General features: G+C 45.0%; 1 protein-coding gene across 3 annotated transcripts in view; it reads right to left on the bottom strand.

Annotated features, from left to right (window-relative positions):
- Nucleotides 1-17,129, bottom strand: part of PTPRA (protein tyrosine phosphatase receptor type A) — a 906,420-nt gene that overhangs the window by 244,260 nt on the left and 645,031 nt on the right. For all 3 annotated transcript variants that reach the window (XM_086964286.1, XM_086964287.1, XM_086964288.1), the window contains one exon: nucleotides 12,229-12,378. In XM_086964286.1, the coding sequence (XP_086820412.1) occupies nucleotides 12,229-12,378 (150 nt within the window). The remainder of the gene's footprint in view (nucleotides 1-12,228; nucleotides 12,379-17,129) is intronic.

Below are 17,129 nucleotides of genomic sequence, written 5' to 3'. Positions count from 1 at the left end.
TATTTCTTTTTGGGGTCACCCCGTGACAGGACTTTTTTGCAGATCCTGCACTCCACTTTTGGAGCATTCACCTTTTTCTGTCCATCTGGTATGGAAAAAAAATTCCAGATGAAATGCTCTTTCACCTTTGGCTGAGGAGGCTCTTCATCAATGAATTCAGGCTCATCTTCACTGCTGGATGGTCTGGCAGCCATGATTAACCAAGCAAGATCGAAGAGAAAAAAAGGCAGGTCTTTCAGTCACAAAAGTGAAAGAAGAAGTGAAGGAAATGGGTGGGGATTTCATTCTTTGTAAAAAAAACTGTTAGCAACCAATGAAGTGTTATTTTAAGGTCACATGACTTGACGCGCTGACGCTGCGCGCACCGGAGCGCTTCCAGGTGCGCATACGCGGCGCGAACGTAGGCGCTTCCGGGGCGCATACGCAGCGCGAACGTAGGCGCATACGCGGCGCATACGCGGCGCGAACGTAGGCGCTTCCGGGGGCGCTTACCGGCGCGCCGAAGTGACGTTTTGATAGTTTCAAAAAAACTGCTTTTATATGTATGGTACTAAATGTCTTGCGTTATTTACTTTTCATTCATATTTTTTTACACGAACGCAAGTAGCGCTCTGAGTGCGCTTTCCGGAGAGCTTACCGGTGCGCGGACCCAGAGCACCCCCAAAAAAAATTATTAAAACATTTTTAAAAAAAATATTATTATAAAAAAAATACTAATTAATACTCACACAAATCAGCAAATTAAAAAAAATCATAGGTTACAAACTCGATATAGAAAGGAATTAGCATTTAAAAAACCTATTAAATTCACTGAAAAAACCATAGGTTTCACACCAGTTATAGTTAGGAATTTGCATTTAAAAAACCTATTAAATTCACTGAAAAAACCATAGGTTTGACACCAGTTATAGTTAGCTGGAAATTTTACTGACATAAAACCATTGAAATTCCCACGTTATAGTTAGTTGGACTCACTATAACTTGCGCGCCTGCAATGCACTGCTGATGATGTCACATATTACATCACTCATGACATGGTCAGTGACATCACTCATGACATCACTGATGACACCATCCTTGTGACAGAGTGACAGACCTCCTTTCAGTGTAATGTAACCCTTAAAACACATTCAAAAATAGAAATTAACATTTTCAAAAAATGGAGATACCCATACCAGTTACAACAAACAATTCAGTAATTCCACCATCTATATACACATCCACTCATTCACCAACAGTTCTATATAGTCACTCATACATATACTCAATGATATGTAGTGATACACCTATACATCCTGTTACACACCGACAGTCATCCAAAAGTTACTCACACACATACTCACACATGCAAATAAACTATTGAACATCCATTTATTTGCATATAGAACTATACACACACTACCACTTTACTTCTATGGAAATTTACACATACTTACTCTCTTAAACAATCACTTATAGAAACACATACTTATTTAAACAGGAACTCTTACAATCTCTCGCTCTCACATATACTCACTTATATACATCAATACTCACATAGAATAGATTAAAACATATGTAGTTACTGATAAAGACACTAATGAGACAGTCATTCACTCACTAACACACACATATACACACTCATCCACCCATACAGTCATGCACATATGCGGTCTTCAAAACACATACAAACAGTGAGTCAGTCACCAACCCATGCAGCCACTTCTACACAAAGTGAAACACTGATACATATATTTCAATATTTAAAAGTTACTCGATAATATATGTATTCACTAAGATACACTTAATAAGGCAGTTAACAAATCATTTTTTTTTTTAAAACATGCATTTACACACTTATTTAACCATTTATTCTTCCATCGACCTTTACAAATACATATATAAAACAAAGTTATTTTTCAGAAAGACACACATTCACTGGATGGTGTCATGAGTGATGTCACTTACCATGTCATGAGTGATGTAATATGTGACATCAGCAGCAGTGCATTGCAGGCGCGCAAGCTATAGTGAGTCCAACTAACTATAACGTGGAAATTTCAATGGTTTTATGTCAGTAAAATTTCAAGATAACTATTACTGGTGTCAAACCGATGTTTTTTTCAGTGAATATATATATATATATATATATATATATATATATATATATATATATATATATATATATATATATATATATATATATATATATATATATATATATATATATATATATATATATATATATATATATATATATATATATATATATATACTCCATTTCAAGATGGCCACCATGTTTTCATTTAAAACAAATGTTTACAATGCCTCTTGTGTTTACTCACTGAAATCACTTGAAACTTTATTTATGCATGCAAGCGGTAGACAGAAATTATTGTGTGATCAAGAGACCGGTGGGTCTCGAAACGCGTAGCGATTATCTAAAAATAAACTTGGAGTCTTCTACCCTCTATCTGAGTGCGCATTGAATCCTTCGTGGAATTTGGAAATTGTGTGTAAACTTTACCGGCGCTGGGGTCTTGCCGGCTTATGCGCCACCTGACTACGGGAACCATTCAGAAAAGATCCCTTGTGGGTTATGGAGATATATATATATATATATATACACACACACACATACATACATACATACATACACACACACACACACTAAGGATTTCCTTAACAAAAAATAGGGCATCACATGGAAGGGTGAGTTTACATTGATTACCCTGGACGTGAACTCATTGTATACCATCATTGATCACGGTCAGAGTATAGAGGCTTGTACGCACTTCCTCAAGGAGCAAGACATATGCTTCCTGGAACATACCCATATGTTGGCTGACATGATGAGGATATGTCTCACCAATAACATCTCTATGTTTGATGGTGACCTCTACAAGCAGGTGCGGGGCATGACGATGGGTACGTGCTTCGCACCTAGCTTTGCGAATCTCTTTCTACGAAAGAGGGAGGAGGTAATTCAGAAGGAAGAAAGACATTTTTAAATCTGACTTTGAGCAAGTCAAAGTGTGGATGAGGTACATAAACAACCTTTTCATTGTATGGAAAGGAAGCGAAAGTGAAGCAACTAACTGTGTTAAGAAATTGAACAACAATTCGTACAATATTAAGTTGAAATCTAGCATGAGCAGAAAAAGGATATAATTCCTAGACACTTTAATCACAGTGCAAGACGGTACCACAGTAACAAGTCTACATCGCAAAGAAACTGCAGGAAACCGTCTCCTTCATGCCCTCAGTGCCCATCCTGAAGCACTTCAGTGTGGCATGCCATATGGAGAGCTACTGAGGGCACGAAGAAACGGCAGTACAGATTAAACATCCAAGAACAAGAAACCATGTTAAAAAGATTCTGGGAGCGAGGGTATCCGGAGTAGGTACTCAAAAAAGCCATGGATAAAATAAAGGAAACCAGCAGGTCAAAAAGTGTAGAGTAGAAGAAAAAATCTTTATTTGGATAAAATAAAAATATCCTTAAAAGCATTTCACAGTGAATTTTCAAATCTGTACATTAAGGTTAAAAAAGTTAAAGACATATTTTACCACAATTAATTGGAAAAATCGACCGACTCCTATTCTTAATTTATATTGCACCTTAAAAATTTTAAACGTTTATGAGTAGACAGCCATAACACTTAATAAAGGAACCAGAGAGTTTGATATACAAATATTTAACAACTAAAACTCATAAAACCCAACAATTTTAAGAATTTGGCCACTAGAGTAAAAGCGCAGTCCATAAGGATTAATCGCTGCTCGGTGACACTGATATATTAAAATGTGACTTTTTTTATCTTAAAACTTGGAGCTAAAAGGCAGCTTGGGTTAGACCACTGGACAGGAGAGAGAGCGGGGAGTTATTGCTCCTTTCGCCATTGCTGTAAAGATGCGGTATGCGTCCCGAATATATGTTGTAAAGGCTATGTTTAGAGCTGTATTTTCTGGGCACAGGGAGAAGATTATTGCCTGTCTACAGGTCCGTACTCCCAACCTGTTCCACTCTGCTTTGAGTTTTCGTCTGCGTTGGGACCCAAGTGTAGGGCATAAGCAGACCACGTGCTCCAGCGTTTCGGTTGTCTTCCCGCACCCTCTACATGTTAGATCTTCCGTGGATCGCAGCCATGAGGGCAGATCTTTTAAAAATCGCCAAACCCCCAGTCTAATTGCCAGAAAACTCAGCTTTAAATGCAGTGAGTAGGTACAGGAGAGGTAAGTAGCGGGGGATATGTGCCCATAAGAATTCATGACTGCCCATGCGTGGCTGCGTTTGCAGAGATGCCCTTTATCCATGATTAGTGAGCACATTCTGACGCTTATTTTAACGCAAGTTTTAAATGCGGTCATGCTAGGGTTAAGGGCCCATAGGTCCCCCGCCGCCATTTCGCGCATAGAGTCATTAAAGAGGCGGCCATACGAACCCCCAGGGTTTTTCTGGCTGATCTCCAACCAAATTAAAGACTCTAAAGTACCTCTAGCTGCTTTTCTGAGTTTATGAAGGAAGTTTAGATAGGTGCCAGTGTTAGAAGCCTCATAATTTAGTAAGCCTAGTTCTAGCCTGATCTGGGCAGCAGAGGCAGATTTGGGGAGGTGGAGGACTTTTTTGTATATCTTAGTCACAAGTTGGTTCAGGGTTGTATTTAACTTGCCCCTGAATATTTCGATCCCATACGTTAAGAGTGGGTCCGGTTTTAGCTCTCAGAATTTCCAATAGGAATGAGAGTGTTGGACCGGACAGCTCTTTAGCGAGATAAAGTAACTTGTAGGGTCGTGGCTTTTACTGCGATTTCATCTCGCTGTTTAGAGAAGTTACCCCTAGCATCAAAGTGGACCCCTAGATATTTGTATGTGCGTCCAGTTGTTAGTTTTTTATTATTGTATGACCACACACCGCAGCCTTTACGTTTCCTTCCAAATGACACAACTTGAGCTTTCTTTAAGTTTACCTCTAGTTGGTTCTTGATTGTGTAGCTGTGTAACCTATCCAAAAGCCTTTGAAGCCCGACTCGCGTGAGACTGAAAAGAACCAGGTCGTCGGCGTAAAGAAGATTGCTTATTGCTGTGCCTCCGACCCTAGGGGACTGCCTATTTACCTCGTCGAGTATAACTGACAGATCTGCTATGAACAAGTTGAAAATGAGGGGGGCCAGCACGCACCCCTGTTTGACTCCTCTGGTTGTCATAATTTTCTGTGAGAGGTGCGTGCCGGATCCCAGCTTCACCTGGACCCAAGTGTGTGACTATAGTTGGATTATTGCATCCAGGAGTTTTTCAGGAATCCCCCATTTTTTCAATTTATCCCATAGAGCTGCCCTTGGGACCCGATCAAACACCGCTTTGAAATCAACAAAACAACAGTGTACTGATCTAGATGTTACAATCGTTTTGTCAATGATTACAGATAGTGTAAACAAATTGGTCGTTAGTATTCTTCCCTGTTCATAGGTTCGGGCATCTCGATTAAATTTAGTGTGTTTTCTCATCTTAATTGTTTCATGGTAAGCAATAAGGCGTGCCTTCATTTTCTCTCTTAAGTCATCTTTTAATGCTGTGTCTGGATCAGTTCCAATTAATGCCTCCAGTTCTTCAATCTCCTTTAGGCATTTTGCTTGATCGCTCCATGCAAATTTGATCAATATTTTGAACATGCCTGCAGACGCTTCAGTCGTATAGTCTGACCATTCCTCTAGCAGTGCTGGGTCAGGATTTTCGTATGATGGTATATTCTCAATCCGCGGGGGATACGTTTCACCTCCAAGTAGTTTTGTAAAGAGGTGGCTTCCCACCATTTACGGATTTCACGCTCCATCAGGCGTTCCAATTTGTTAAATTGTGCACGCAAGGTGCTTGGTTTCCCATTGCCGAGATTCTGGTCAGACTTCTGTAGTGGTGCACATTTAAAAGCATCCGCCGCTTCCGCATTGCGGGATTCCTCCGAAAATATGATGCGCTGGCTTTTACGGCATGCACTCTTGTAGAGTTATTCTTAAATACCAATGTTCAGCTCCAGCTACGTAATATGCGTTTGTTACGAAAATTGTTTTTGCTCGCACTAATCTTGCAGTTCACTCTATATATATTATGTGGTGGTATGTATTTAGATCGATTAAAAAATACAGGCATACCAGCGTTTTGATTTAAAATTAACATTTCACAATAAAGATAAGCCAAAAATGGAAAGGGAAGACCACTCGGTCCCCCGAACATATGGATGGGTGCCCCGATCCCCCGGGAACCATTGTGGGCGGGGGGGCGTGTCTCGGCGGGTATGCCCGAAGCGGCGTAGCCGGAGCCTGCCCCTCCCGCCCAGAAGAGGTTGTCCTAAACACCCGCCTGGAAGTCCGTGCACGGATGGGCGTGCTTGAGGCGGGCCCCCGCCCTCCCGCAGATGGATAAATAGAGCGGGAATCCAACAAAGCTTCCTCTTGTTCCAGTGCTCTGAAGGCTGCACCACTCGTCGCTCGTGAGCCCTCTAGGGAACAAGCTGCAATTTTGAGAACTTGTAATCTTTGTTATTTTCCTTTCAGTGTCAGGCGTGTGGAAGATCGAGTCACCCTTGCGGATCAAGTCGGACGGAGTAACCGAAGTCATGCCTGGCAAGAAAGCGGGAAAGAGCTTTGAGATGGAGAGGATGCTACGCACCTTGGTGAACCAAGTAGCGGTGATGGACCGGAAAATGGGTAAAGTGGATCAGCTCGGTCGTGGCTTAGCGGACATCAGGAAACAGTTGGCGGCCCAGAATGCCCCCTCGGGCGGCCTAAAAGAGTCATAGGACCGGCCTTGCCGAATGTCACCCCAGGGGGTAAGGGGAAGAGTAAGAAGGGGAGGGCAGGTTCCAGTGAGGTCCCAGTCCCAGAAGTAACTCCATCGAGCCCAGGCGCAGACATCCCCGGCGCGCCGGTAGATAGCCCGGTACCAGGACCGGATGGGGGTTTGCCAATTCCCGTAGTGATCACGCCAATAAGGGATGACCAAATGCCCCCGGAACTGGCACTTCAGTTAGCGGCAGTATTGCCATGGCTAAAGAAAGGAGCAGGGGGAGCAGTGGCTGAGGGAGACCCGGCTGAAGAAGCCAGATTAATTATTGAGCAGTTATGGCAGTCAAGGGATGCCGGGACGGCGAATGTGCCTTCTATTCCCCCGCAGGTAGCGATGGGGGTCACGACGGACGGTCGGACGAAGACAACGGACACGGCTGGGAAGACGGCTGAAGCCGGTAAGAGAGCGTTGCCATTGGTGGGGGAGGGTCCAGTACCTTCAAGGCGGGAAAGCTTATCACAGCACATTCCCATGGCTACGAAAGAGATGGTATGGGGAGATAAGTACATTAACATGTTTTCACTTTTGACTGACCATCGTGAGTTAGAATATGCAAAGACCCAGAAAGATTTGTGGCACCCCAGCGTATGGCGGGCCAAGATGGCGGAATTCAGGGTCGATGAGACCATGGTGAATTGGGTCAGGGCCTTTTCTATTTTTACAGCAATTATTGGTGAGCGTAAACCGGAAGTGTTGACTGACTTAGCATGTTATCAGAACAGGATCATGAATTTCCATGCAATGTACGGGGGAAATGAATGGAAGGGTTACGATGTTACCTTTAGAAAAGCGAAGGAGTTTAACGAGGCCTAGAAATGGGATTGTCTGGACACAGTGTCATGGCATGCTCAGCTCCTGCCGGGACCGGCGGGTACGTCGGTTCCAAGCACGAGTGGCTCTGGGACATTCCATCAGAAGCCGTCACAGCCCTTTCGGGCAAGCGCCAGGGGGGATCCACATCCCAGGTCCGGTGGGAATGGAGGCAAGCGTGGGGTTTGTTGGGGATTCAACAAAGGAACCTGTACCAGGCCTCAAGGAACGTGTAGGTTCCGGCATGCTTGTTCGGGCTGTGGGAATTCCTCACACCCGGAAGCCAGTTGCCGATCCAAGACCAATGGTGTGGGAGGAAAGGGGGGATCCAAGCAGGATTGATGTGGTGCCATGGAAGCAAACATCTTCGCCCATTGATATCTTGGCTTTGACCCCCTGGCTGAACCGTTACCCAGATCATGTGTCCGCCGGGACTTTGAGGAATGGCTTTCTGTATGGCTTCAAGATCCCGGCGGGAAATTTTCGGGGGAGCCCCTCTTGTAAAAACCAACTGTCGATTCAGCACAACCCGGCGGTGGCCGCCAGAAAGATAGCGAAAGAAGTCAGCTTGGGGCGAGTAGCAGGGCCATTTGTCTGCCCGCCAGTTGCGGAATTTGTGTGTTCTCCTTTAGGAGTGGTTCCGAAGAAAGACCCGGGGGAGTATAGACTCATCCACAATCTATCGGCCCCTAAGGGGGCCTCGGTAAATGAGGCTATTGACCCCGAGGTATGCTCAGTGAGGTATGTATCGTTTGATGACGCAGTCGTTCTGTTGTATCGCCTGGGCCCCGGGGCATTGTTAGCAAAATCAGACATTGAATCTGCATTCAGGTTAGTCCCGGTCCACCCTCAGGACCAGCGCCTGCTGGGATTCACGTTTCAAGGGAAATATTACATGGATAAATGTATGCCCATGGGTTGTTCAATTTCATGTGCCTATTTTGAAGTGTTTAGCTCCTTTTTGGAATGGGCGTTCACCGAGGCCACAGGGCATAGACAGGTGATGCACTATTTGGATGATTTCCTTTTCCTAGGTCCGGCGGGCACTCGGGACTGTGCACAAGCGCGGCAGGACTTCTGCACACTCATGCGGGAGTTTGGGGTCCCATTGGCGCCAGGTAAGACGGTGGGGCCATCTACCTCACTGGAGTTTCTGGGGATTGAGCTAGACTCAGTGGAGGGGTGTTTCCGTCTGCCAGTTGAGAAGGTGGCCAAGTTCAGGGCTTCCTTGGTACAATGTCTCCGTAAAGATAAGGTGACCCTACACCAGTTACAACAGACAGTGGGTCAGCTTAATTTTGCTTTGAGAGTGATGCCGATGGCTCGCCCTTTCTCACGTTCCATAGCACAGGCTATGGTGGGCCTTAAGGAAGGACACCACCGCACTAGACTGTCGGCAGAGGTTCACCAGGACATGCGCATTTGGTTGGCATTCCTGGCGGATTTCAACGGTCAAGTGGTGTGGAACAAACCCCCAGCCTCGTCGGACGAACTGGGGTTGTGGACCGACTCGGCGGGGAGCGTGGGATTTGGCGCGATCTTTGGAAACCGATGGTCGGCACAAACATGGCCGGCGTGGTGGCACTCATGTGGCCTAAGAGGTAACATTGGATTCTTGGAGCTATTCCCTATTTGGGTGGCTCTGATGGCATGGCCGGAAGACTTTAGGGACCGCTCAGTGGTGTTCTGGTCAGACAACATGACAGTGGTCGAGTGCATTAATCACCAGGCTGCACGCTGCAAGTGGATCTTAAGATTGTTGAAAGAAATTGTATTGCGATGCATGAGATTGAATGTACAATTCAGGGCAAGGCATGTGCCGGGTGTACTGAATAATGCGACTGATGCACTCTCTCGTTCACACATGCAGGCTTTCATGGGTTATCTACCCACAGCGGAACTAGTGGCGGCACCTTTCCCCAAGCACTATGGCAGATCGGTGCCCCGGACTACAAGACCTCGTGGCAGCCAGTTTAGCACCCAGGACGAGGAAAGCTTATGAAGGAGCGTTCCGTTCATACTGCGCCTTTTTAGGGCCGGTAGGGGGGCATAGCTGGGGGCGGGAAGAGTCCTTCCTCCGGTTTCTGGTGGCACTTCACAAGGAAGGCCGATCGGCGGCAACCGCCAACAGGTATAGGGCTGCCATATAATTCACGGCACAGCTCCACGGGATACGGGACCCAACGGGTTCATTCTTAGTCAGGAAGGCACTCCGGGGCTGGCAGCGCCTGGAGGGTCGCAGGCAGGATAAAAGGCACCCGATTGGGTTAGACAGATTGTCCTTGCTACTAGCGAAACTGGATGAGACATGCTCCTCGCCCAGTGAGGTAATTCTGTTCCGAGCGGCTTTCGCATTGGCATTTCATGGGGCTATGCGGGTAAGTGAACTCGTGGCGAGGAATAAAAAGGATATGGGGGGGGAGGTGTATGCAGGGATCACGTCCAAATACGGGGCGATTCTCTTCTGATCTCGATAGCCAGGTCTAAGACAGACCAGGAGGCTTTGGGGAGTAGTGTGGTGCTCCAGCGCGCCCGGGGGAACCCCGGTTGTCCGGTAAGATATTTGGAGGCCTACATGGCGCATAGGTTGACGACTTGGGGGGGGGCCCTGTTTAGACACAAGGACGGCACCCCGCTGACAAGATTTCAATTTCGGAGGGTGCTGGCAATTACGATTGCAGCGGCGGGCTTGAACCCGTGTGATTTTGGGACCCACTCATTGAGAATAGGGGCCGCTACGGAGGCTACGGCTCGGGGTCTGTGTCCAGAGGAAGTGAAACAGTTAGGCCGTTGGTCGTCGAACTGTTTCAAGAGGTATGTGCGACTGCACATGTTATAAAAGACTGATGAAATGCACTCACGCTTGTTGTCTTTTGTTTGGATTACAGTTTCGCAAGCCTGTGACGCGGGGCGAAAATTGGGATCGGCCCAACACCAGAGGACCAGCGGGAAAAGATCACCGACTGGAGGTCATGTGGTATGGGTCGTGGGCCACTCATACGTGAGGCACGCTGGGGACATATTCAAGGCAGGTGACGCGACTCACGCATCTGAGGAATATGGGTTCAGAGTGACCTTCCATGGGCAAGGAGGCCTCCGTTTTGACCAATTACAGAGCTTTGTGGAGGAACTTCTAGGGCGGCACAGGTCACCGCCATCTGTAATCCTAGTGCATCTGGGAGGCAATGACTTGGTAAGACTGGGAAGATGGGTGTTAGTAGAGCACATATTGTCAGCAGTCAGCTGGTTGGCCAAAAGACTCCCGGGGTGTACGATTGCCTGGTCCCACATGATCCCCAGAAGAATCTGGCGGGGGGGTATCTCTGTGTCGGCCTTGAACCACTCGGTAAAGAGGGTCGACAACAAGATTGAGAAACGGTTTTGCTCCACTCATTTTCAAAGCATTTCCCATGGGTGTATTCGGGGTGATCACTATTATTTGAATGATGGGGTGCACCTGTCCAGGGCTGGGAATGACTTACTCATAGGAGACTTCATAGCATGGCTAGTGGCTTTGAGGAGACATGACCTTTAGGAGGTGTGGGGGGGCCGGATAGTCGGTCAACTATCCGGCCTGTGGCGGTAAGATCATGATCGGTGAGCAGTGATTTCAAGGTCCCTAGGGGGGGCGCCACCCAGTATGGATGGGAACGCCCGGGGTGAGGCGGCCATTGGCCCCTCCCACGGGGGGGGGGGGGGGGGAGGGCACCCACTACGGATGGGTCGCCCAGGGGGAGACGGCCATAGGCCCCTCCCAGGGGGAGACGGCTATATGCCCCTCCTACGAAGAATTTCCCGGGGGCCGGATATCCGCTCGGGCGGAAGAGAGTGTGGGGAGGGGGGGGGGGGGGGGAGGAGTCCACGCTGTCCTTCTTACGGATACCTCGCACGAGATCTCGGACGACCTTAAGATGGCGTCGAGTGAAAGGGGGCCCCCACGACAAGGGAAGTTACAGTTGGCTGCGAGGGTAAAGTCCTCTGCGCATGCGCCACTCACACCGTGAGGGCGGGAATTTGGTAGTAGGGATCTGACACCGGTTAAGACCTTGCCGTTGGCCCTTAATGCTAGGTTGTACACTTTTATTTTAGAATGTTATGCATTTTCAGGATGCTAGACTCGGCTAGGAAACCTTTGTATTAGAGATTTGTTAAGGTTAGCCAAGAACTTGTCTTCATCAAAATGTAATGGAAGATAAAATTGTACATGATTCATGAAACGTTTTAATTCAAAAATTTTAAATTTTTGTTTCATATTTTAATAAATACGGCCGGGGGGTTAACTCCCCCCCGCCTTCCAAAAGTTCAAACCTGTGTCTGTCTCCTCCCATGGGGAATTGGTGTTGGGAGGGGTGGCGGGCATCCCGGGCCATATAATGTACATTAAATTTATGAAGCCAACATAATAGTAAAATGAACTAAGGGATCCAAAATAGTATTTAGGCATACCCTTAATTTAATCTCTAAAGAACACCGTTTTTTAACACAAGTCCTTTGACATATGGACAGCTTTCAGTATTGAGATTGAATTTATTTTTGCCCTATAATTTATTTCTTGAAAAAAACATAATAGCAGCCTAATCTTCTTGAAACACTTACCTTAAACTCATCCTCCAAACCATTACTGATGGACCCTGGGAATTTGGTATATAACTTCTGTAGATGGAACTCTAAAGATGTGACCTCCAGCTCTGTGTCTCCGTACAAATAGTGCTCAAGGAGGGCTTGATATATAAAAACATACTGCATCTGAAACACAGAAGAAGAAAAACGTTTGCTATAAAGTTTTAGATCGAAATTTAATTAAGGATGGTTTGGGGGATACTTGTGCCTTGCAACCTTAACAAGGCAAATGCAAAAAAAGCATGGAACTCTTTCTACCCAACAAGGTGCAACAAACAAACTGAGGCTACTGTATGGAACTAAAACATTATGGTTCGAAGAACATTTTTTGATATCAGACATGCACCAAGAACCCAAACCAAACTGACCGCGGCATGGGCAACACTGCAACGCAAGACATCTGAAAACAGTCCCTGCATACTATGAATTCATTAGCTTCTTTCCCATGGATTGCAGAGGGAAGATCGTGTCACATCTTATATTCCGGAGCTGGGTCATTAAGGATTCCTCACCATTAAATCAATAGTATGGAGTGTGCCATTCAAGTTAAATACTCAATTTAAAAGCCTGCCTTTATTCCTCAGTACATTTTGAGATCCAAACAATTTTTTTTCAATCCCTTTCTATAGTGGAACTTCTTCAGAGCTAGTTTAAAGTCATAGTATAGGAGAGAACCGCTCAACTATAATGACCTGTAGTCTAAAAGTATGTCTATAGAATTTTGGGGGACAGGGAAAAAAATCCTGAATGGAGTTTCCTCAACATATCAGGCAGCATATTTGGGTGACCTGCATATCTTAGTTCATTTTGTGTTTAGCACTGGTGTTATGAAGCAACACTGCAAACAATGGAGAAGAGTTACAGTTCAGATTATATAGGTCTATACGACAAAATTCCAAAGTTAACTGCAGAAGTCTTTGAATTGTTCATGTTAAAACAGAGGTCGTTCTTTTTCGTTGTTGTATGCAATATGAAACTAAAATAAAAACCAAGAGAAGACTTACAATCAGATCTACTCGTTTTAAAGACATACTTGTTGCACTTTATTTTCATTTTACAGCTCAAGCAACAACAGAGTATCATGATTTCAGATCAAAATTAATGAAGGTAAGTCAAGGATGTTTTTAAGGAATAAAAACACACAGTGAAGAAATACTTTCACAGCAAAACCATGATGGTGATGGTGGTGATGGTGGTGGTGGTGGTGGTGGTGGCGGTAGCGGTGGTAGAACGACTATCTTTCTGAACCTCTCTGCATTGGTTAATGCTCTCAACCACCAGACACTTGGACATAGGATGCCCTCTGCCATTCAATGGACCAAATGTTTTATGATGGGTAAGCTCCAACTAGGATGGCTGTGATCTTTCACTTGTGAACCTAAGCTTGGACACCTCCAAGACCCAAAGGTATCTTTAATGTTGCTCCTAAACTTTAACTGTAACCTTTGGAAAGTCACCTACTACATAACATGTTTTACACCAATGTGGAGAGGAGAGGGTTTCTAGGGACTAAGATGTGCATTGCAATGGCTCATCTACCCAACATCAGCAGTAATCCCGTATTTTCCGCCTAGCCCAATGTGCCCTTGACACCGTATAATGTGCAGCCAATGACTACATTTGATGTGATTTGAGCATCAGGCCCAGTGTACAACTTGTTTTTGTTCGAAAAAGTCTAAGTCACAAGGTATAGTGATTCCTACCCGAGGCAGTATGACGTATGAACACAGACTCCAAAGTAAGATTGTTTTCCTGCTTAGCGGGTGTAGGATAAAAAGTAAAATTAAGCAGAAAGAGGTTCATGGAGTAAAAAGAGAAAAGTAAGTGAAAAATGCGGGATCTGCAACAACAGAGGGCTTTTGGGGAAGATGGTGGTGCATGCGAATCTACAGCACTTCATGCCGCAAACAAACGTCTAAAGGATAAATAATATTTTATTCATGGGATGTGTAGCTGCAGATGCACATGCTGTGCACAGACTAAAAAGCAATTTCCTCTGTAAAGTTGCGGCTAGCCAGAGGATGCTGTAGAACATTGGGAACGTCTATGCAATACAGCTTGTTCCACCTGGGCCTGCTGTTTTGTAGAATGGCCACTCAATAGCGTTTAGTTAAAGTGTGCGGTGTAGACCATATAGCAGCTTTATAAATGTTAGCTATTGGAATGCTGCCCAAAAAAGCCATTGAAGCTGCTTTTTTGCAAGTAGAATGTGGCCTGGGAGCTACCTTTTGGCTTTGGCATAGCAAGTCTGAATACACTAGACTAGCCAGCAATTCCTTGTTTTGAAATAGCACTCCCTCAACGAGGTTTGGAAAAAGACACAAATAATTGGCTAAATGGATGTGTCCTATCAATAGAGTATATAGGAGCTCTTAACATCTAGTGTATGAAATACTCGCTCTGCTACTGTTGCTGGACGTGGAAAGAAAACCAGCAGTTCTATGGTTTGGTTAAGGTGAAAACATAACATTTTGGGAAGGAACTTTGGGTTAGTCCTAAGTACTACCCTGCCCGAATATACCTTGCAAAAACGGTTGAATCCCATATGTCTAGAGAAGGTAATAGTGACTGAGAAAGCTACTTTTCAGGACAGAAACTGTAAAGGACAAGAAAGAAGGGGGTGAGGACTATATTAAGATTCAAGGATGGGATTCAAGGTAGACTCTTTTTAGCCCTACCATGAAATGAAAGCTTTAATTACAGGGAACCTGAAGAGGGAGGGGTGTTACTGTTTTCCAAGTATACTGTACAGCAGCCAAGTGTAAGCAAAGAGATGTGTAGGCCAGTCCGGAGCAGTTAAGAAGGTAGCAGGCAATGTCCTGTATTTTTAGTTTTAGAGGATTTATGTTTTTGGGAAGACAGTAGTGGACACATCTTTTCCACTTTGCAGCCTAACGGGCCCTAGTGGTAGGCAGATGACCCTCCCTAAGGATTTTCATGCACCCAGGGGGCAATTGCAGGTACTCATACTCTAGGATTCCAGGAGCCAAATCACTAGGCTGAGTTTGGGATTGGGATGCCTTTGAGTTCCCTGGTGTTGAGTGAGAAGGTACTGCCTGCTGAGGCGATTCTGGTGGGAAACAACAGAGCTCAAGGAGGAGAGTGAACCAGGGTTGTCTGGCCCAAGTGAGGGCTACTAGAATTAATGTGAGGGAGATTTGCCGTAGTTTCCTGGCCTCATATGGAAATAGCAGGAGAGGTGGAAAAGCATAGGCAAATATCCCTCACCAGTTCATTGATAATGCAACTACCTTGGACTGCGTGTGTGGGAACCTAGAGGTGAATGAAGCTTGGACATTTTGCATTTTAGGTAGCGGCGAACAGTTCCATGTTTGGAAAACGCCAATGTTGGCAGTACGGTAGTAGGACTTGAGGGTGAAGTTCTGTGATGCTATGAGAAAAAATACATTGATCACATTTTGCATAACTGACTCCATGTTCTGTACTTTCATGCAGTTGCAAGGTGGGGAGGGGATGTTTTCGCTCTTCACCTGTTCTCGCTCTTCACCGTGCAGAGTAAGCTGGAATACATCATCTGGGACGCACATTTGGTACCATTTACAGGGTTGAGGTTTTTTTGCAAGAGAAATGTATGGAATGTACAGCTCTGCCTTGAAGCAAACATGAGGGTCTCACCAGATTCTGTGAGTGACCACTATGCAGACCGGTAAGGTCAGCCTAGCTTTCACAACAGAAGTATGGGGTAAAGGTTTCTAGAAATCTCTCCTTCGGTTGAGTAAAAGGTATTAAAGACAGGGACTCTTGGCTCTCAGACAGGAGCTCACCTGTGAAACGGACACGTTGTCACAGGGAACTTCGGTGTTCCCAATTGAGACTTATGAATGACTGTAAAGGGCTCCCCAGTCGAGCTGGCCAGAATTTTGTAAGACTCTTTCGGTGATGTATTTCTATTACTTACTTTGTGTATATATGCTATAAGAAAACGAGTTACTTACCTGTAACTTCAGTTATCCAGTATTAGTATCTTTCATAGATTGACATGCTTAGAATCATCCCCACCGACGAGGTGGGAATTTCACGGTACATTAAAACATATACATTGCAGTCATAATAACATCACACCATAGGCTATAGTAGATAGCAAAGTCACTAGACTAGCCTATCTTAGTCCTTTTGCAAAAAGAACCAAACTTGGAAACCAGCCATTCAGGCAGCAGCATCCTCTTAGAACCTTCCCCACAGAAAGGCAAACCCTCAGATTTTCGTAGCACAAGTGACAATAAGTATGCCATAATGCTAAGGTAAGCCTCTCCGGGGAGGAGGGTGGGTCGCATGTGAATCTATGAAAGATACTAATACTGGATAACTGAAGTTACAGGTAAGTAACTCGTTTTCTTATCCAGTATTAGGGTATCTTTCATAGATTCACATGCTTAGAATCAGAGTACCTAGCTGTAAACAATACATAGATGCATAGCGGATGGTGGGTATCATAAGAAAAATCCAAAATACACCCTACCAAACCAGTGCAAAAGTATATATATATACATATATATATATGTACATATCTGTACTAAAATAAGAGTAAGTCATACATGTATGCAACAATAGTTATATACAAGAAAGAATTGTACAATGGCAGAAAACAATATCTCTTATCATAAGGCTTACCTTATCTAAAAAGGTTTCGTAGTACTGCTTGCCCAACTGCTGACCCAGCCTCTGTTGCCAGATCCAGGCAATAATGCAGAGTGAAAGTGTGCACACTTTTCCAGGTTGCAGCCCGGCAAATCTTGTCCAGAGACACACCAGCGAACAATGCCGTAGATGAGGACACTGCCCTGGTAGAATGAGCTTTAGGCTTATTTGACAATGAATGGCCTGCCTTGAAATGGCTGAATTGAATAGCGGATGCA

The sequence above is a fragment of the Lissotriton vulgaris genome, chromosome 3_2 (assembly GCF_964263255.1).
Source record: "Lissotriton vulgaris chromosome 3_2, aLisVul1.2, whole genome shotgun sequence".
Lineage (NCBI taxonomy): Eukaryota > Metazoa > Chordata > Amphibia > Caudata > Salamandridae > Lissotriton > Lissotriton vulgaris.
This window is presented reverse-complemented; position numbering and strand designations above follow the sequence as displayed.